This window comes from Palaemon carinicauda, chromosome 8 (genome assembly GCF_036898095.1).
Source record: "Palaemon carinicauda isolate YSFRI2023 chromosome 8, ASM3689809v2, whole genome shotgun sequence".
Classification (NCBI taxonomy): domain Eukaryota; kingdom Metazoa; phylum Arthropoda; class Malacostraca; order Decapoda; family Palaemonidae; genus Palaemon; species Palaemon carinicauda.
Window position 1 is genome coordinate 124,800,999 of NC_090732.1, and position 23,104 is coordinate 124,824,102.

Sequence of the window (23,104 nt, forward strand, 5' to 3'; positions counted from 1 at the left end):
CTTCCGGAGAGAAAAGCAATGTGAACATTAGGGTATTTCACTGAAATTATGGAAAAAAGCAAAACTGCCAAATGTACAAAAATACCTCAAGCTGGTAATTTCAAATTTACTTAGAAAAAGAAGGTAAATCAATGAATTCCTGTATTAATGGTTATACCAACAAAATTAATTCATATAAATTTAAAAAGAAACTCAACGAAGTATGGACTGAAACCACCTTACTGTACAGTATAGATGTTTTGACAACAGAAACAAAGACAATGAGGAAGATAAGGTATTTACAATCCACCGTAAGGTTAAAGTAAAACATGAGTGACAAGTTGCAATTCTGCTATTTCTATGTACAGTTTAAGACATAAGAATATATATAATTGGGGGACATTTATACCACAAATGAAGGAGCAATAAGCTTGATGGGTTTGGTACAAAAATTTTCCTGATAAGCAACAATCTTATAACTGATTTAACTGCTTCTAAAAAAATATCAAAAACCATATTGCACAGATCACAGTTTCTAAAAATTAAATAAAGCTGGTTCAATATTTCAAATATACTAATGTCTGCATAACTGGGCATTGAAGAGTATCAAAATTAATACTAGCAAGGTTTGTCAAATAATCAAATGAATTAACTAAATCAAATTAAATCCACTGTAGTGTTGTGGTAACTAAGAATACAAATGACAGACATGTGATATTATCCAAACAAATTATTAAACAGATCATTTGAAGTTTTGAATAGATTAACATACATTTTGTCAAATAAAACACTTGAATCATCAAAAACTAAACTTGAGGAGTCATCTCTTAAGCCAAAAAAAAAAAAAAAAAACACTAACCACTGTTTGTCTTAAAAATCTTATACCATCTTCATCAATCCACCCTTCTTGAAAATATACATATTTCATGGATGGGATTTTATTTTACGTTTACTTTGTGCTTGAAGATTGGCCAGAGGTATCAGCTTGGTACCATCAGCCATGCATGATAACACTACTGTAAACCAGGGTTTCACATCGTCTGTGGTTTTTTACACATTTTTTCACCTTTACATTTCACTACTGTATTATCTAACATGTCAAATTAACTGGTATTTTGATAGTTCTAACATTTGATAATGTAAAGTGGTATTTCTACCTCATTATTATATTAAACTGCTGAAAACTGGTAACTGGTGACATTGTAGTAATCCTATCTTGTAGGATTACCCATTTTCAATATCTTCCAACTAGAATATCTACATTAAAACATCTTCCTTCTTTCTTCACCATCTCAGATTCATGAATGTCTGTGCAGCAGCACATTTGTTAAAATTCCTTAGCAACTTTGATGACTTTCAAGTTAAAGCTTGCTTTCTAATTTTCTGTTTGTTGCTAACTACATGATAACAATGATAAAATTTTATTAATTTTACTAATTAATACAGAAGCTAGTAAAAGGTCAAACCAAGAATCCCTTGTAAAAGTGATATCAATAGCCAGCTTTATTTTCAATGCTTAGAGACTTTCATTATCATATTAAGTCTTATTAGACAGTTCCTGAAGTGCAAGCTGTTAAAACACCAGACACCAAATCAGATGAGGATGACGAGAGTAAAAGAGCAAGGTTTATGGAGATGATCACCTAATTTCAGCATATCTACACAGCAAGCAGATCTGTGCTGCTCCTGTCTGAAGGAAATGGAGAAAAAGCTTCTAAGGACCAAACGTCCTCAGAAATGCCAGTCTCCTTTGCATCTTTTGCCACCAGCAACTAGTGTCTCGTCGTTCATGGGAAACGCCCAAGGCATGTTTCAAAGAAAGTTGATATGATCCTGGAGAGTGAATCTGATGAATAGATGCAATCAACTCGTGCTTAAATTGCCATTTTTACAACACAAGGCATTTTCTAACTTTCTTTTGTCTAACATCAACTAGAGTTTACTGTTTGTTCACTTCACTGATTATTTAGTGGAAGTTCATTTCAGTATACTGTACTGTAATCCCTTCTTTGTTTTCAATTTGAAGTTTAAATATTTCCTTTCTATATCTCATCCTCAAATCTTTATTTTTTCATAGTGTATAATCAATTTTGGTAAACTCATAAGTAGAATACATAGAGTAATCAAAAAGGCTTGCTTTTAATTTTAATTCTTCTTGAGGTTGTTTTGACGCTTTATGTTTTGTTATATAATAACTGTGATAAACTTTCCTACAGTTGACAGACAGTTATACACATCAGAACTGCTTTGTCGAAACAACTTCTTGTTTACATCACACAATTTATTAAAGGAAGCCATTTCAGATATTGAATGTGTTAGATCCTAGATCCCGCAGGCATTCAAGAAAATGCAGATGCAGACAGCTACTATCTTGTAGCAATCACCAACACCTTTAAACTTTTGAAAAAGGATATTGTGAAGACGATTTTGGTTTCACTTTCTCATAAAAGTGTACCCCTCCATGATTGTCTTGCTTCAAGAACCTAGTTGCTTTGATTCTCCTTTACTTTCTATACTTTTAATACAGTTTACCCAAATATAACTGAAAATATTGTCTACTTGAGGCCTTATCCAACAATATGTTTTCCCCATAAACCAGCTCGAATATTTTTCTTAGTGATTCTAATTTACTTTACAATTTATCATTTGCCTTTCTTTTTCTACTAATCTTTGTCTTTTCTTTCCAAAGTTTAAGAATATTTTACTGGTTTTCCAGGCCTTGATTTAAATCTTAGTTCCTCTTATGCTGACAACATAATATCTTTTTACTTAAAAACTTTCCCTCCCATAAAGGATTTTACTTTCGAGTCTTTCTCCACACTGTAATACCTTATCTCCCCAACACAAAGTTGAATGGCAGAACCTATTTACTTTATCCAAGCATGTATACATACAACCAAACCTACTTAGATGAAGGAAAAATGAAGAATGAATGTAATAACATACAAATACATTTTTCTATATAAATGGTAATACAAAATAAATGAAAATCAAGCAAAAGCAAGAATAAAACATATAAAATAATGTACTATATAAAATATATGCTACAAAATAAAAACAATCTTCTAACAAAGCAAATGTTTATGATGTTAATTTCTTTACCAGTAGAACAATAGTAAACAAAATTAACCGAGTTGAAAATATGGTCATGGCAGAATTACTATGCTCCACCAATTCCTTCCCAATAGAGGTTTTCTCTGTCTTATTGACGTAGTCTGACAACTCAGTGATTTGGTCTCATTTTCTGCATCATCTGAAAGCAACATAAAACCCAATATCAATAATAATTACAATGTGAAAAGATCGATCTTTTCTATATTTTTTTTTGGTAACATTTACGTCTTTTTTTTGTTTCCCAAATCTTTCAGACCGCGGAGAAAGAGGGAGTTAGTGTTATGATTGCATGAAGTAAGATTGTCGGCACAACGGAAGGTTTATTTGTTTACGTTTTCTATTGGATAGATTAGGACAGTAGCAAGTCTTGAGCAATTGTTTATTTTCATTCTAACTGAAGATGGACAGAAGTGTATTTGAACACACACACACACATATATAAAAAGGACTGCAGATTAGTGCCTTATTTGAGAACCCAAAGTTTCTGGGCATGATAGAATATCATACTGTCTGGAGGCAACTGGAAGGTGTTGAATAATACTGGCATGCAGTTCATGAATTTTGCAATACATTAAGGAACACTGGCAAAGTCTAAGACATACAGGTCCTTAATTTTGCTCAATATCTCCAGACAATTTGAATTAAAATCAATAAAAATGTTTTATACTTAAAAACAAACTTAACAATGATAACATAATATGTATACGAGTACATATATTTAAAGAGACTCGTACAACCCATAGACTATACTAAGATAACATGATGGATAAAATTGGTCAACATGGCTGAGCAGACACACCATGTAAGACTAAGTGGTCGCCATGATAGCCACTTTAACTAAAGGGAGGACAGTAACAATAGTTTTGAAAATGAATTCCACATAGGAAGATAAGAAACAGATAGGGGAAAGACAACCTCTTAATAAACTATCAAGCATCCATGGCCCTATTAAGACTGACCAACACATCATTTAAGAAAATAAAAACACAAGGAAGAGAAAACAGACAGGATAGTGTGCCTGAGTATACCCTCAATCAAGAAAGTAACATTAGCAGTTCTTCAAGTCCAAAAATAACCTCTTCTTACTAACTTATGAAAAATAACAGACAACTTAGGAGCTAAGATATCGGTGGTATTTATAAAAAACAAAGGAAAAATACCATTTGGATCTACACCTCCATATGTATCAAGGTTCATCAAGCGTATTTTAATTTCAATAGAGCAAATAGCTAAATTAGTAAGTTTAGCCTTAAGAAAATATGAATGAGGAAGGTAGAGTTCTTATTTTTTATTACCCTGCTTACTGTCAAGCACATCAGCCTAAAGTTTTGCCTTTTCCTTTGGACAGTGAGTGACAGAGCCATCTGGATTAAGTAAAGGAGGAACTGTCAAGTCAACACCAGAGTGCAAATTTAAGAGTAGACCACCATTTATATTCCCGTGTTGTACCATATAGGGCTTCTTTTATGGTTAAATTGTATTAATCTTAAGTTGAAGCATAAACTCTATCCACAACAGCTCTTAGCTGAGTATAGTTAATCCAAGTCAAAGCGGATCTGTTACACTTCCAAAGATGTGTTTTTCTGTTCATGACCTTTTGAACTGGTCTTGGAATTAATCTATCCTGAGCAAATACAGTACAGTACTTGGTTCGGACACGTCGATCAATGCTAACCCCTTTAAAATAAGGAAAGTTTCTCACCCCTCTTTGGAGAAGGAATTAAGAACGTATCTTTCTAAAAAACAGGAAATTAAAAAAAGGGGTTGATTTAGTTATCAAATCTGTAAACTAACAGGTTCCTTCTGATCTTAAGCATATGAGTAATAGCAAAATACCTGAAAACGAGTTTAATACTAACACATTAGTCCATGAGTTGTTTATCACAGTGAAGGATTAATATACAGAGTTCTTTTTGATGAAGGTAGGATGTTTCAGGATTCTTGCGTCAATGATTTTCTTAACTTGTTTACATCTACATGTGGTAGAGCAGCCAATAATTAGTGTAGTGTTGCATCAGCATATCAGCTATAACTATAACTTGCTTTTAAGGGTGTTTTTCCTACCCATGACATATCACATTTAGCTACCATGTCACATTCACCAGAAAAGTCCAAAAATAACTCATTAGATTAAATCTCTAAATTAAATAATGACCATAATCATGAAAATTTAGACATACAATCTATACAGGCATTTTCCTTACTTCCAAAGGAAAAGTTCAGGAAACTCCTATTTGTGAGCTTTATTCAACTAAGAGCTACAGCTTCTCAGGCTAAAGTATCTGCCCTCCAATATCTTCTCCTTTCATTGTACTGTTTTTCACACTATATTTCTGCATGAAATGAAAGCTAATTATGTTACACTTTTATATAGATTACCCCTCTGCCAAATTCATATTTCATTCAATAAGCAATACAGTAATACCTCAGTATTCGACCATAAATCATTCCAAAAAGATGGTCACATAACGATTTGTTCAAATACCGAGTCATTATTTCCCATTACAAATAATGTAGAAGTGTATAATGCATTCCAAGTCTCAGATGATTTACTGTTATCATGACATATTGGCATAAAAAGATGATGCAGTAATGTAGTTTTTACAAACATTAAATACAAAAACACATAAAACTTATTAAAAATTAAAACAGAAGTCATTTTAACACAAGAAAACTTACCTTTACGATTATATGACAATGTAAGTGGATGGCGATGTGGGAAAGAAGGGAGGAGTTATTGCCGATGGGGGGATTCCCCTTCCATAAAAATGTTTGGTAATTGATGTTTAGGTTTTTTTTTTTCCCTTTTCTGTTGCTTTGGGACAGGTTTTTCTTAAATTTGAAACTGATCCAATGTTTGTTGCTTTTGTCTTTTTTGCAGAATCTTACAGTAATGAGACAACATTATCCTTGAAAAGGTTTACAGCCCTATTGGTTATTATGGTATCAGGCTGAGTTTCTTCAGCAAAAGCTTGAACTTCCCCCCCCCCCACTTTGCATAGATTTCTAGCACCTTTTCACAAATAAATGCCCCTCTAATGCTATCACCTCGTAACTGTTTCTTATCTATAAAAATAGGTAACATCTCCACTTTTAGTACCCGAAGCTTTTATTTCATTAGAGTTGTTCACTCCTTTAACAATATTACCTCCCTTCATTATTTCTTTATTCTTTAAAATTGCCGATATCGTCGACTTAGCCACAGAGTATTCAAGAGCAAAATCCGAAACACACATTGTTTTCGTGCTTGGAAATGATTTAATTTTTCAGTACAATAGTTGTTCGCACCGTTTTCTGTTTTACTTGACCACTTTCACTCTTATCTTTCTTTGGACCCATGTTCAAGTGCTAATGAATAAAAATAAATAAAAGATGCAAAACAGATATAGCACAGTGCAATACGAAAAATGAGGCAGAGCGTATTTATACGTTCATCCGTATTAAAAAAAGGCCAACGAATAACCGATGGTGTTCAGCTTGGCAGGCTTTTACTCACACTGGCAGAGTCCCGAACATTTATTCGAGAACATGGGCATTTTTCACTTGAACATTTTGGTCGAAAAACGATTTGTTCAAGCTTCAAGACATTCGAATACCAAGGTTCTACTGTATCAATCATATTTTCTCTATACAATGTGCACAACTACAATAACCTTGATTTTTTAAAGCTATGGAACATCATTTGTATAATTCTGTATAAAATAACAACTAAACAATGATTGAAAATATTTTGGTTCAAATTACATAACTACACTGCAATGGATAGATACATTAGGTTTACCAACATTACATTTTCATACCGTGTGTGTGTGTGTGTGTGTGTGTGTGTAATGCATTTAATTTACCACTCAGATTTTCACTTTCTTTAATATGTTATATGAGAAAACTTTTTCTCAACAATAATTGATAACTAATTTCAAAAGGTGAACTAAAATTCCAAACTCAAATCTCTCTCCCTCCTCACCAAAATGAACAAAAAGTTTACCAACTCTCTGACCACTATAAATATAATTTACTTCCTTTACAAAAAGAAACTGTCAAAGAAAACTTTTTTCTAAACTTCAAAGAGAAATTAGGTATCATATCATATAAATAAAAAAAAAAAAATAAATAAATAAAAATAAAAAAACACACACAACAACAACAACAACTTCCTTCTGTATAAATCCAACTTTTTTGTGTTTGTATGGGACCTGAAAGTGTTACCAGCTGAAGCTCAAGCTATTGCAACAAGATGTAATGTTTTACAATATTATCTAACAGAACAAAACTTAAACTTTTTCACAGTCTTGGAATCTGGGTTACCAAGAAAATGGTCACCAGGGGTGTATGATAAAAAAAATTATAATAAATATTAAAAGTGCCCCTCCAGGGATCTTCCACCCTATCTCTTCTTTTTCTTACTAGATTCTGCCATAACCAGCCTAATGCTTGTCCTTGGTAAACAACTAGAAAAATGTAATATGCAAGTGTGATTTCATTACTTACCGAAGTGATTTTCTGCAAGCTATTGGGTGTCAGCTTTGACAACTGATCAACTGCTGATTTAATGTGATCATCTTTTGCTGGTGTTGCTGGTGTTTTACTAGAGGTGGGACCTTCAGTCAAATAAGGATGCCTCAGCAATTGTTGAATACTTGGTCTCTTATGAGGATCATGTTGAAGGCATAGCCGCATCACTTCTTCAAGCTGTTTGTCTTCTATTCCATCAAAAGTTATAACTTTTTTGGGGTCTGATATGGCAGCCAGCTTTTTTAAAGGATTAGCAATATGTTGAAAAGGTGTCTTTCCATACACAAGGTTATACAAAATACAACCCAATGACCACACATCTGACTTTACTCCAATCTGCAAAATAAAAAAAAAAAAATCATTATTTCACAAAAGCTTTCAGGAACATTACCTTTATAAACTAATTAAATTACAGTATTTAAAGAATATTTTACAAAAGTAAAATATTCATCCGCAAATACAAAGGCACAGAATAAAAGTTCAACCATTGGAGCATCCCATCATGCTCATTACAGTCAGCATTCCTAATACATGGTTTCCCCATCAGGATCATCATTTATTAGCAACCATCACAAATGGTACATACATACATATACCGAGGCACTTCCCCCAATTTTGGGGGCAGCCAACATCAAACAAATGAAACAAAAAAGGGGACCTTTCCTCTCTACGTTCCTCCCAGCCTGACAAGAGACCCAACTGAGTTCGGCTGGCACTGCTAGGGTGCCACAGACCACCCTCCCCCGTTATCCACGACAGATGAAGCTTCATAACGCCGAATCCCCTACTGCTGCTACCTCCGCGGTCATCCAAGGCACCAGAGGAAGCAGCAGGGCCTACCGGAACTGCGTCACAATCGCTCGCCATTCATTCCTATTTCTAGCACGCTCCCTTGCCTCTCTCACATCTATCCTCCTATCACCCAGAGCTTTCTTCACTCCATCCATCCACCCAAACCTTGACCTTCCTCTTGTACTTCTCCCATCAACTCTTGCATTCATCACCTTCTTTAGCAGACAGCCATTTTCCATTCTCTCAACATGGCCAAACCACCTCAACACATTCGTATCCACTCTAACTGCAAACTCATTTCTTACACCCGTTCTCACCCTCACTACTTCGTTCCTAGCCCTATCTACTCGAGATACACCAGCCATACTCCTTAGACACTTCATCTCAAACACATTCAATTTCTTCCTCTCCGTCACTTTCATTCCCCACAACTCCGATCCATACATCACAGTTGGTACAATCACTTTCTCATACAGAACTCTTTTTACGTTCATGCCCAACCCTCTATTTTTTACTACTCCCTTAACTGCTCCCAACACTTTGCATCCTTCATTCACTCTCTGACGTACATCTGCTTCCACTCCACCATTTACTGCAACAACAGACCCCAAGTACTTAAACTGATCCACCTCCTCAAGTAACTCTCCATTCAACATGACATTCAACCTTGCACCACCTTCCCTTCCCGTACATCTCATAACCTTACTCTTACCCACATTAACTCTCAAGAGTCAAAGGACGAAGAGGACGACAAGGAAGAGGAGGAAGAAAAACGTGCACGCTTCTTCCTCTTCCCGCCTCTCGATCACGGTTCTGCAAGCAAAGAAGTTTATGTTTGAGCGACCACCAATGACAACACTCCCCAGGGGCAGTAACCACGTGTTGCTCCAACAGGAGCCACAACAAAGGGGACACACTTTCACAGGGAAATGGCAAGGCACACCCATCTCCCGCCATAGTAATCTCCATAATTAAAGGATGAGGGTTTGTATGATGTGCAGGAACAAGCATGAAATATGGACATTCTCCTAGCCAAAAAAAAAGTAGTAATCGGAATTCCTAAAATTCCAAGCAGAGGGTACAAGTTGTGCCTCTTAACCTAGTTTTCCTGACATTAATTTATATTATTTAAAGAATTTTTCAAGTTCTGCTCACCTTAACAGTCAATTTTTCTCCTGAATTATTGTAAAATGCTGAACCACTATGAGCATCCATTGTAGATTCAGGACTCATATAGTTGAAAGTTCCTCCCTGAAATGATAAATTATTTCAAAATTAATTTCTATATCACACACAATACTAACAAAATCTTTTCCTATCATGAGGGATGTATATAGAATCAAAGTTACAGTAACGGGTTCTTCCTAATACTGTACAATGATCCCTAGGATACTGCGGGTGTTACTTTCAAAGCCTCCGGGATAGCTGAAAAACCACACAACAAAGAGATATCTACAGTACACAATTTTTATCATTACTTCTATAATCTCCGATTTTATAAATTCAAAAATAACTTTCAAACAAAAAATTATTAAAATATGAAAAATAATACACTTATCAGCCCTCAGATACCCGAGCAATAAAGAGGAGTCCCCTATACAGATTTACATATATCTACTGTATAAATCCGCAATGTGGAGAGATAGGTGACCCGCGATATGACAAAGAATGGTTTTAGGCTTAAAAATAAATCATAGTATTTAATGTGAAAATACTTAAAAATTACTTTCTAAACATCCACATAATCAGGTACACTTGGTCATAGGTAATGTATATAATAAAAAATTCTTATTTGCTATTACAAAAGATAGAAATATTTTCAGTACTATAAATTTAAAGTAAAAATATACAGTATAGCACTATAACCTGTCTAGGATGTTTCTTTTTGTAAATTCCATTTATCAAATCTTACCAAAATTGTAAAAAAATGTATATCTGGCATCCACATTGCCACATTTTCTGGGGAAAGTACAAATTAATTTCAAAATTTGTGATTTGTTCCTAAACGAATACAACCCATCATTCCTTAACAGAAGACTTATCCTTAGGTAGGAGGAAGCTCCTATAACAAAACTGGCTGGTTTACATTACCAGCAAATGTCAATGCACTTTAGTCATATACAGGACCGAAAGTGATAACTTATGGGGATAAAGATGTGGCAGGTGTTAGGCTAAATCACCACCAGGGGACTGGTAGATTGTCACAGAAGAACCTATATCCGTGTGGATGAAATGTTGTCTGAATTTATGATCATTTATGAGAAATAGGTTTGTATACATTTTGCAAATCCTCCCCCTCATCTGGGAGGATGGAGAAATGCTTCCTAACAAAACTTGTCTATTACGAAAAGTAATTAGGCTAGATCATACGGCTTACTTGTATATAGCATCCGGTCCAGCACATAACAGAATGACTGCTGCACATAAATGACGGGGAAAAAAGGAAGTAGTAATAAGGGTCAGTCAATCTTGCCTCTCATTCTACACTAGTTGTGACCTCTATCTTTAATTGATTGATTAATTCAGCGTTAGCCGGCCTTCTGACATCAAACGTCACTGATGCAGATATGGTTTGTTATGAATAAAAAAATAAACAGGAAGTTCAATTTAAAACTATAAAAGCAAAAAGGTCTGTATAAAAGTTAAAAACCTTTCAGAAGACCTGCTGAAACACAGTAAATCTAAAAATATCGCTAGCATCCTACCACACATCCCGCCCAAGAATCTTGGCAAGGATGATCCTGCCATCCTAATCTTAATCCTCAAACAGATACCTATTTCTCCAGGTGTCAAAAGTGGGCCATTCAGTCAACAAATGCCTCACTGTCAGGGGTACTAAACAGACATCGCAATTGCTGGCGTTAGCCAGTCATCAAAACCTTGTGTCAACTGAGTAGGACTAATGCGAATAAGAAAAAGAGTTGTCTCCCACTTTCGGGGCATCATGTTAAACCTCAAGGGAGATGTAACATTCATTATTTCTCTCATCTTACTTCCATCTAAGCTATCCTAATGCTGCTACAAAATATTGTAAAGCTTAATGCTTGCTAAAAATCATTAGAGAGGATGGTATACCTTCATGGTTGCAATTTAGCTGCAGCATTCTTTGCCAGACTATCTGCCTCCACATTTCCAGGCACACCTACGTGTGCTGGAATCCAGAAAAATTGAACTGTTGTACCTCTCAGCCCAATAATAAAGAGCCAATTTAAATTCTTTAAAAATAGATAGTTACTAGAATTAAAAACTTCTAAATCTTGTAGGACACTTTGTTTCATCACTAAAAAAAAAGTAAAATTGCCCTCCTGTTTTAACACTATCTTTTCAATACCAGCTAGTATGCCATGGAGTTCGGTACACCATGCAAGTATGAAAAATGAGGTGGTACCCCTTAATGGCTTTCCATGAGACCTAGAGTGTTGCCATGTAGTAACTTTTTCATGTAATTTCTATGACAGCTAAACTTTTTTACAGCATTATTTCTATTTTTCAATGTGAATGATAAATTTGTATTCACTTCTAATATTAGAGTTATAAATTGTTCAATAATTACAAATAAAAACCTTAAAATATAAGTACTGTATGCATAGCTATTGGTGTGGAATGTATCAAGTGAATTTCCTCTGTTTTTTTTAAGGGAAAAACTGTTTACAAGCTCCTTCCCAGAATGAATTAAACTCACAAACCAAGGTACCACTGTATCTAACTTCCCTGTCTTTAGCTCTAGTCTCAGCTAAATGAGCATAATCAGATAGAAGCTCCTCTGATATCAGAGAGCACATAGAAAGCCTCAGGCGAGACCTGTACATGGAATACATTCCGAATGAGGATTCACTTTTGCTAATAATATTTCAATTATTTTACATTCTTCAAAAAGTAACAGCTTAAAAAACTTGCAAGACACGACTGTATCATTCCTAAAATGAAAGAGCATTATATGACTAAATTAAATGACTAAGTCAAGACCACAAAAAGAATTCTCGTAGTTGTACAACTAAAGGAAGAATGAATCCAAATGGAGGTGGACTGGTAAGGACGTGACCTACTCGCTTGTGCATTGCCACAGCACCTCTTTCCCGCAGGAACAAAGGCTCTTACAAATGTCAAAGAATTTTACCTTCTTTTAATTGTAGATGAGCATTTACTTTAATAGCACCTAAATCCCGGGTAATTTAATCCTTTGACTTCAATTACTTATCAAATAATTTAGTACTTGAGCCTCAGGGCCTTTTTTAACAATTTACTTCACTCATCTTACTACAGACCATTAAAGATAACTTCAAATTCCTAATTGTATAATTAGCTGAATAAATTTTCTTTCCATTGATATACAAGTCTGTCTTTTGAAAATTTTCATGCATAGTTTGTAAATAAGAGAAAAACATGATAATGTTTAGATGTGAAATATGTTGCATGGCAGCATAGGGAGTTGAAATATAGGGACAGAATATGTCTCAAGGTGCTTAAGGGTATAATCAAACTAAAAATTTGTTCATGAATTTCTTACAATATGATATTTCAATTATAAAATAAATTTTTGAAAATACTTACCCGGTGAATATATAATAGCTGCAACTCTGTTGCTCGACAGACACATACATAAAAAACTCGCGAGCGATCGCTATGCAGGTTGCGGGTGTGCCCACCAGCGCCAACTGTCGGCCAGATACCACTCTCGGATGTAAACAAAACCTTCAATTTCTTCTCATCCCACTGCGTCTCTATTGGGGAGGAAGGGAGGGTCGTTTAATTTATATATTCACCGGGTAAGTATATTCAAAAATTTATTTTATAATTAAAATATCATTTTTAAATATTTAACTTAGCCGGTGAATATATAATAGCTGATTCACACCCAAGGAGGTGGGTAGAGACCAGAGTTAAATATGTTTACATCGTATAAGCTAAGAGTTTTTTCATTTTGACAGTTATCAATATAACAAAACCAAAATAAATAGGTACCTGGTAAGGAAGTCGACTTAGATGATTACTCTGCCTTGTAAGTCTGTCTTCCTTACGGAGCCCAGCGATCCTCTTAGGATGCTGACAGACCCCCAGGAGCTGAAGTATCAAGGGCTGCAACCCATACAACAGGACCTCATCAAACCCCTAATCTGGGCGCTCTCAAGAAATGACTTTGACCACCTGCCAAATCAACCAGGATGCGAAAGGCTTCTTAGCCTTCCGAACAACCCATAAAAACAACATTAAAAACATTTCAAGAGACAGATTAAAAGGATATGGAATTAGGGAATTGTAGTGGTTGAGCCCTCACCCACTACTGCACTCGCTGCTACGAATGGTCCCAGTGTGTAGCAGTTCTTGAGTCTGGACATCTTTCAAGTAAAATGACGCGAACACTGACTTGCTTCTCCAATAGGTTGCGTCCATGATACTTTGCAGAGATCTATTTTGCTTAAAGGCCACAGAGGTTGCGACAGCTCTAACCTCGTGCGTCTTAACCTTAAGTAAAGATCGGCCTTCCTCACTCAAGTGTGAATGAGCTTCTCGTATTAACAATCTGATAAAATATGACAAAGCATTCTTTGACATAGGCAAGGATGGTTTCTTAACCGAACACCATAACGCTTCAGATTGGCCTCGTAAAGGTTTAGTACGAGTTAAGTAGAACTTAAGAGCCCTAACAGGGCATAACACTCTTTCTAGTTCATTGCCTACGATCTCCGATAAGCTAGGAATATCGAAAGATTTAGGCCAAGGACGAGAAGGTAGCTCATTCTTGGCTAGGAAACCAAGCTGCAGAGAACAAGTAGATTTTTCTGACGAAAACCCGATGTTCTTGCTGAAGGCATGAAGCTCACTGACTCTTTTAGCCGAGGCCAAGCATACCAGGAAAAGTCTTAAGAGTGAGATCTTTCAGGGAGGCTGAATGTAAAGGCTCAAACCTGTCTGACATGAGGAATCTTAGGACCACGTCTAAATTCCACCCAGGTGTAGCCAAACGACGTTCCTTAGAGGTCTCAAAAGACTTAAGGAGGTCTTGCAGATCTTTATTGTTGGAAAGATCTAAGCCTCTATGCCGGAAGACCGAGGCCAACATGCTTCTGTAGCCCTTGATCGTAGGAGCTGAAAGGGAGCGAACTTTTCTCAGGTATAAGAGAAAATCAGCTATTTGGGCTACAGAGGTACTGGACGAGGATACGGAAACTGACTTGCACCAGTCTCGGAAGACTTCCCACTTCGATTGGTAAACTCTAATGGTAGACGCTCTCCTCGCTCTAGCAATCGCACTGGCTGCCTCCTTCGAAAAGCCTCTAGCTCTCGAGAGTCTTTCGATAGTCTGAAGGCAGTCAGACGAAGAGCGTGGAGGCTTTGGTGAGTGAACCCTCGTTTATCGCGGTAGATAGGTTCCAGACCCGGCCGCGATAGGTGAAAATCCGCGAAGTAGTGAGAGCATATTTACCTATTTATTTAACATGTATATTCAGACTTTTAAAACTTTCCCTTGTACGTAGTACTGTTAACAAACTACCCTTTAATGTACAGAACACTTAATGCATGGACTAACGTACCCTAAACTAAAACAGGCACAAATATTAAGGGCGACTTTATATCATGCGTTTCCTAAACACGCCTAAAAGCACGATAAAAAATGGCAACCAATGTTTTGTTTACGTTTATCTCTGATTATAATGAAGAAACCAACGCATTTATACATCTGTGTATAGGTTAGTTTCTGCATCGATTATATTGATTATTCAGTACAGTATGTTGATTTGGTTATTACTAATGTTTTACTTAATTTTTCTTAGGACTTCCAAATGAAATGTTTTTCTTTATGACGCCACCTGAAACGACGGCGTCATAAAGTACGCTCAGTAAACAAACTAAGGAATTTAACGCGCATGATGAAAGTGATAAATAATGATATTACAGTAAAACCTTTAATAAAATATGTTATTACAAATATTATTTACCGTATCTATATAAAATCATACATACGTAGCAAAGCAGAAAAACAATCTACGAGAGAGAGAGAGAGAGAGAGAGAGAGAGAGAGAGAGAGAGTTGTTTTACATACGTAAATGTAAATTTAAAAAAAAAAAATAGCCCCATTTCATATAAAATAGATTACAAATATTTTACTTTATCATATTACAGTAGTCTGTATAAATAATACTGTAAAGTTCAGTACAGTATGTTGTTGTTAAATGTCGTGGCGATGAAATTCTCACGAAACAAAAACACGCCATTTGAGTACAACAGCTGATTCTCTCTCTCTCTCTCTCTCTCTCTCTCTCTCTCCGTGTTATACAATACTTACATTTAGATGAAGAAGCTAAAATTAGTTTTCTTAGTGTCAATTAAATACGAAACGAAATAATTAGGCCGAGTCTACATCCATTTCAATCATAGCTAAAAATACGGCATCCGATTTCATCAGCAAACCACTATTTTTTGGGAAATATCCTTTTATTCTAGAAAATTGCCACTCTTTAAATAGTTAATTGCACATTAAGAAAGCGTGTACTTTTATTTTTAAATTTCGGGTTTGTTTTAAAAATCGAGTATTGTTGACTTCTTTTTTTTTTTTTACTTTTGGCTGTGATTAGATCAGCTGTCATCTAGCTGCCGCTCTTGAGTGTGTACGAATACACTAATAAAGTATCATTTATACCATTTCTTAACTTATTCAAACCGTCTACAGTATACAGTTGATATTACATAAGCACCAATGTGTTATAACCTATCAATTTTTTTTGTTTATTACATTTAAACACACACACACACACACACACACACACACACTCTCTCTCTCTCTCTCTCTCTCTCTCTCTCTCTCTCTCTCTCTCTCTCTCTCTCTGTGGGCTACTTTTCACTACCTCCCATTCCTTACCTCTCTCTATCTCTCTAACAAATGATATCTTTGTTGCTCCTCAAAGTTTCATTTATATTGAAAATCAATCACGATTCAATTTTCCTTACTTTCTCCAATCTCGCACCATCGGTCACTTTGCGGTATTTTTATATTTCCGGAAAATCCGCGATATATGTATATACATGGGTTATGAAAAAAATCCGCGAAGTGGTGAATCCGCGATGGTCGAACCGCGAAGTAGCGAGGGTTCACTGTACCTTCTTTACGTGTGGCTGACGTAAAAGGTCTACTCTTAGAGGAAGACTTCTGGGAACGTCTAACAGCCATCGAAGTACCTCGGTGAACCATTCTCTCGCGGGCCAGAGGGGAGCAACTAACGTCAACCTTGTCCCTTCGTGAGAGGCGAATTTCTGCAGTACCTTGTTGACAATCTTGAATGGTGGGAATGCGTAAAGATCTAGGTGTGACCAATCTAGGAGGAAGGCATCTATATGTATTGCTGCTGGGTCTGGGACTGGAGAGCAATAGATTGGAAGCCTCTTGGTCAGCGAGGTTGCAAAGAGATCTATGGTGGATTGACCCCAAGTCGCCCAAAGTCTCTTGCACACATCCTTGTGGAGGGTCCATTCGGTTGGAATTACTTGACCTTTACGACTGAGACAATCTGCTAGGACGTTCAAGTCGCCCTGGATGAACCTCGTTACTAGGGAGATGCCTCGTTCTTTTGACCAGATGAGCAGGTCCCTTGCGATCTCGTACAGAGTCAATGAGTGGGTACCTCCCTGCTTGGAAATGTACGCCAAGGCCGTGGTGTTGTCCGAGTTGACCTCCACCACCTTGCCTCGAAGGAGATTCTCGAAGCTTATCAAGGCCAGATGAACCGCCAAAAGCTCCTTTCTGTTGATATGCATGCTCCTTTGACTCGAGTTCCACCGACCTGAGCATTCCCGACCGTCCAGCGTCGCGCCCCAGCCCAAGTCCGATGCGTCCGAGAAGAGAACGTGGTTGGGTTTCTGAACTGCTAGGGGAAGACCCTCTCGTAGACTGATATTGTCTTTCCACCAAGTCAGACAAGTCTTTATCTTTTCGGAAATCGGGATCGAGACCGCCTCTAGCGTCTTGTCCTTTTTCCAGTGAAAAGCCAGATGGAATTGTAGAGGTCGGAGGTGTAGCCTTCCTAGCGAGACAAATTGCTCCAGGGATGACAGCGTTCCTACCAGACTCATCCAAAGCCTGACTGAGCAGCGTTCCTTCTTCAACATCTTCTGGATGACGAGCAGGGCTTGATCTATTCTGGGGGCTGACGGAAAAGCCCGAAAAACTTGACTGTGAATCTCCATCCCTAAATACAGAATAGTTTGGGATGGGACCAGCTGTGACTTTTCCAAGTTGACTAGGAGTCCCAATTCCTTGGTCAGATCTAGAGTCCAATTGAGATCCTTCAGACAGCGATGACTGGAAGAGGCTCTGAGAAGCCAGTCGTCCAAATAAAGGGAGGCTCGGATGTCCGATAAATGGAGGAATTTTGCCACATTCCTCATAAGCCTCGTAAACACGAGAGGAGCTGTGCTTAGGCCAAAGCACAGGGCCCGAAACTGGTACACCACATCGTCGAAGACGAATCTCAGAAAAGGTTGGGAGTCTGAGTGAATGGGGATGTGGAAGTAAGCGTCCCTTAGGTCTAGAGAGACCATCCAGTCTCCCTTTCTGACCGCTGCTAGGACTGACTTTGTGGTCTCCATGGTAAACTTCGTCTTTGTGACAAAGACATTCAGAGCACTGACGTCTAGCACCGGTCTCCAACCTCCTGTCTTCTTTGATACTAGGAAGAGACAGTTGTAAAACCCCGGTGATTGAAGGTCCGAGACTTTGACCACCGCTCCCTTCTCTAGCAAAAGAGACACTTCCAGTTTCAGGGCTTGTCTCTTTGCTTCCTCTCGGTACCTGGGAGAGAGATCGATGGGGGACGTCGCTAGAGGAGGTCTGCGTACAAAAGGGATTTTGTACCCCTCTCTGAGCAACCTCACAGATTGTAGATCTGCGCCTCTCTTCTCCCAGGCTCGCCAGAAGTTCTTGAGTCTGGCACCTACTGCTGTCTGAAGTTGCGGGCAGTCAGACCCTGCCCCGAGAGGACTTGGATCCTTTCCTCTTTCCTCTCTTCCCTTCGGTACGAGCACCTCCCCTGCTGGAGGCTCTGCCACGAAAGGGCGGGATAAACCTGGACGCTGGAGTGTCTATCCTAGGTCTAGCAGACAAGGCAGGCAAAGGGGGAGCTTTGCGAGCCGAGGACGCAACTAAATCATGGGTGTCCTTCTGCACTAAAGACAAGGCAATTTCCTTAACCAATACTTAAGGAAACAAGCACTTAGACAAGGGCGCAAAGAGTAGCTCAGATCTTTGGCATGGCGTCACTCCTGCTGACAGAAAAGAGCACAGAGACTCTCGTTTCTTAAGGACCCCGGACATGAATGAAGCGGCAAGCTCGTTGGACCCATCACGGACGGCCTTGTCCATGCAGGACATAATGAGTAAGGAAACATCCCTATCGGCAGATGAGATTTTCCTACTCAGGGCTCCCAAACACCAGTCCAGGAAGTTAAAGACTTCAAACGCCCTAAATATGCCTTTAAGAAGGTGGTCCAGGTCCGAGGGTGACCAACTAATCTTCGAGCGTCTCATGGCAAGGCGGCGGGGAGAGTCTACAAGACTTGAGAAGTCGCCCTGGGCAGAGGCAGGAACTCCCAAGCTGAGAACTTCTCCCGTGGCATACCAGACGCTCGATCTAGACGAGAGTTTAGATGGGGGGAAGGCAAATGCCGTCTTCCCTAAACTCCTCTTGGTCTCTAACCAATCGCCTAACAGCCGTAAAGCTCTCTTGGATGAGCGAGAGAGAACGAGTTTCGTAAAGGCAGGCATGGTAGCAGGAACGCCTAAAACAAACTCGGACGGCGGCGAACGAGGAGCCACAGAAATAAAGTGATCAGGGTACAACTCTTTAAAAACAACCATGACTTTTCTAAAGTCCAAGGATGGTTGAACTGCTTTAGGCTCATCTAATTCTGAAGGCTGATCCTCAGGCTGTGGTTCAGCAACGTCCTCATCTGACAGTTCCTCATCCGATAACTGATGAGAAAACAGCAAAGGTGTAGGCAACGTTTGACTCGCAGAGTCCGGTCGCACTGGTGCATACGTGACGGAGCAGGACGCAGCGTCCTGGAACTGCTGAACAGTCTGGGAACTGTCAACAACAACAGGTGTGCGAGGACGCACCGCGTCCACCCGAGACTGTTTAGACCGTCTGGGTTGTGCAGTCAACACCATACCGGGTTGCGGAGGTTGACGCACCGCGTCAAAACAAGTCAACTCTGATGGTTGGTGAACGTCCTGAACGTCACCAATCGCATCAGTGCGTTGCCTAACGTCAACGTGCGACTGGAAATCCACACTGGGTCGCATCGGTGGAGGTACAACCCCAACTGGTTGACGCGAGAAAGATACATCCACGTCAACAGGACGCACAACAGAACGCTTGGATGGCTGACGGCCAGTAGGTTCAACGGAAACCTTTTCAGCTTTGAAGTCCTCAATCAAGGACGCAAGCTTGGACTGCATATCTTGCAGTAACACCAATTTAGGGTCTACGGAAGTAGGTGCGGTAACAGACGGGGTTAGCGAATGAGACGGCACAACTTTGCCTCTCTTAGGCGGTGAGCAGTCATCAGATGACGGCAACGGGTCCGAACTGTCCCAGTGGCTACATCCGGGACGTTGGACTTGTCCTGAAGGGACCGACTTACGCTTTAAAGGTCTAGAGACCTTGGTCCAAGGTTTCTTACATGAAACACCTTCGGACGACGAGGTAAAAACGGGCTCTCTCGTCTTATGGTAGGGGCGATCTTGAAGAGATACGCCTGATACCAAAGAGGGAACGTCTGTTCGCTGATCAAGGCCTCTCGAACCCATAAGTCGTACGACATTGCTTCTCCCCTGGGCTTGGGAGCTTGCAAGAGGTCCCGGACTAGGTGGACGACAGGCACGAACAGACGAACCCTCGGTCGCAACAGTGTTCACAACACTTTGCGTAACACTAGGCACTTTGACACTTTCCGCCGTGGCACTTTGGCACTTGAGTTCCTTTACGTCCGCCATGAGTTGATTTCGGTCACTTGCTAAAGCCTCAACTCTCTCCCCCAAGGCATGAATAGCACGCATCATGTCTTGCATAGACGGTTCCTGAGTGCTAGGAGGGGGGTTAGGAACAACCACTACAGGGGAAGGATTAGGTTCAGGGGCATGTGGAGAGGAAAAATCTACAGACCTAGAAGAACTTCTCCTTACCCTATCTCTCTCTAGTCTGCGTGTATATTTATAAAATTCGATAAAATCGAATTCCGAAAGGCCCACGCATTCCTCACACCGATCTCCCAATTGACAGGATTTACCCCGACAATTGGAACAAACAGTGTGAGGGTCGAGAGAAGCCTTTGGAAGACGCCTATTACAGTCCCTAGCATTACACTTTCGAAACTTGGGAACTTGAGAAGGGTCAGCCATTTTGAATTAGTCAAGGGAAAATTCCAAAAAACGATCTAAGTCATCAACAAATAATCCGATTCAAAAAAGAGTTCAAGGGTTTATTTGAAGAAAAACACCTGTACTGCGAAAGCTCAAACCAAATTAAAGTACTTCACCAAATATGATGGGAAAAACTCCAGGTTCTACTGCGAGTAAAAGTACGTCTTGTCGACACGTCGACAGAGAAGAAATTTGAAGGTTTTGTTTACATCCGAGAGTGGTATCTGGCCGACAGTTGCCGCTGGTTGGCACACCCGCAACCTGCATAGCGATCGCTCGCGAGTTTTTTATGTATGTGTCTGTCGAGCAACAGAGTTGCAGCTATTATATATTCACCGGCTAAGTTAAATATTTAAAACTAAATCATTTCAGCTCCTTATTGATTAATACTATCGAACCCATATATGAATTGAAAACGAAACTTTCTCTACACTGAACTGGAATTTAATTATTAAAAGCCAATAAATGCTTACATACATTAAAGTGAGCTAGCTATTGCTACTCAAATCATAACACCCTTATTCTTTAGATTAGTATACAGTACAGGCAGAAATGTTACTAACCGGACTATCCTTAACAATACTTGTCATATCTTGCTGGATTGAAGATGAAATGCCGAAGTCAATAAGTTTAACCGTTTGATTAACAAGAACAAAGTTGGCTGGCTTAAGGTCAGAATGTATGATACCTGTGAAAAAAAAAATTAATGGAATATTAATAACATTTGTTACTTCTATATTAATAACAAAGTTTGCTACTTCTACACTCACCTGATATTCAAATCACTTCATTTATAGAAGCTCGGTTTATCGTTATTTACCATTAGTCCCTTTAACTGGCACCCTTACGACTTTGCTTTTGCCGGATAATAAAAAGTGCTATTGTATAAGTAGACGCCTTAAAAATGCCTTAAAACCTTATCCAAACCTCTTATTAAACACCAAAGTAACCACAAAGTATTGACAAACTAGATATAGAAGGCAAACAATATCAATTACTTTAAACAGCTAGGGGGAAAAAATGCAAAAGTGAATGACAAAAGTATTGCTAGTAATGCATAGAGCTATAACCAACAGAAAGAAATACAGCACCAATTCGGATAACAATAGCTGTAAAGAATTACCGTAGTTGTTACAAATGACATTAAGTAAAATATGACTGATATATTATTACATTTTACCCTTTTTATCTATGGACAAAAGATCAGCAAGGAAATAAACTGTACTGTTAAATTTAAGCAAAAAGTTGTAGCTGAAGCTGGAATAAAACAATGTTCAGGCTATTTGTGATTGGGGAAAACTATGTCCAAGACTAGCAAAAACCAACAGTGAACATTCAGAACCCTTACTGAATAAAACACTAGTTAGATCAGGATTAGCAACCTATCAGTAGGATCAAAAGTACCGCCTTTAAAAGGAGACTCACTGGCTTTCTGAGATTAACAAAGGAAGTTAATAAGTTAAGAGCTTTGAAGCTCATCACTACCAATACTTAGCTGGTTATATACTGAATTAAACAACGGTCCTGGCTTTTCATTATAGCCATCATCCCAGCTATAAACAACTAGCCTAGTCTTTGGATTTCCATCTGAACTAAAAGCAAGTTTCATTTGCACTTGGAACTTGAAAAATTCTTATCCATGAAAGGAACAGAGGGGGATTCGCAGTACTTCCCCCTTGCAGTAACTGATAAAAAATCCAGCGAAAGGCATCAAACCATATCACAATTGGGGGCCTGGAGAACTAATAGTTATTCAACCAATGCAACAAAGACTGCAATAACAAAGAGCCCCTGTCTTTTTCACTTCTTTGCTTCTTGCCATAAACTACTAGAGTGCCTCATGTGCCTCATTACTTTACTAGAGGTGTGTGTGTATTGAATGAAAGATGGGAATTCTTTTAAATTTTACAGGTAAATTTTGATAAACCAAGCTTTTAGAGAAGAAGCAATGTGAATGTTAGGGTAGGCTCATAGAAATCATTTTTTATTAAAAATTCTCAAGTACTGTACTTGATATCAAATTACACCATAGACCTTTTATATTACTAAAAAATGCTCCAAGAGAAAGGGTCCTTTACATAACAATTGATGTAAATGAATAGAGCTCCAACAATCAATGTAAACTGTTCCAAAAAATTATCTCATCCCAAAACCTAGTAGCAAGTTTCCTTTAATTCTTCAACTATACCTGTAGTCTATCTATACACCCCCATTAGTCTTTTTCCCAACTGCAGGTAAAATCATACAGACATCTGGAATTACGGCAAAAAAAAAAAAAAAAAAAAAAAAAAA

The 23,104-nt window shown here is 38.3% G+C and overlaps 1 protein-coding gene across 2 annotated transcripts in view; it reads right to left on the bottom strand.

The window, feature by feature from the left end:
* Window positions 1–315: 315 nt before the first annotated feature.
* The window catches only part of Mps1 (Monopolar spindle 1), a 104,122-nt gene continuing 81,333 nt past the window's right edge, over window positions 316–23,104 (bottom strand). For both annotated transcript variants that reach the window (XM_068378889.1, XM_068378890.1), the window contains exons 7-10: window positions 21,376–21,500; window positions 9,553–9,648; window positions 7,582–7,941; window positions 316–3,232 (exon numbers count right to left, since the gene is read on the bottom strand). In XM_068378889.1, the coding sequence (XP_068234990.1) occupies window positions 3,203–3,232; window positions 7,582–7,941; window positions 9,553–9,648; window positions 21,376–21,500 (611 nt within the window). In that variant the 3' untranslated portion in view covers window positions 316–3,202. The remainder of the gene's footprint in view (window positions 3,233–7,581; window positions 7,942–9,552; window positions 9,649–21,375; window positions 21,501–23,104) is intronic.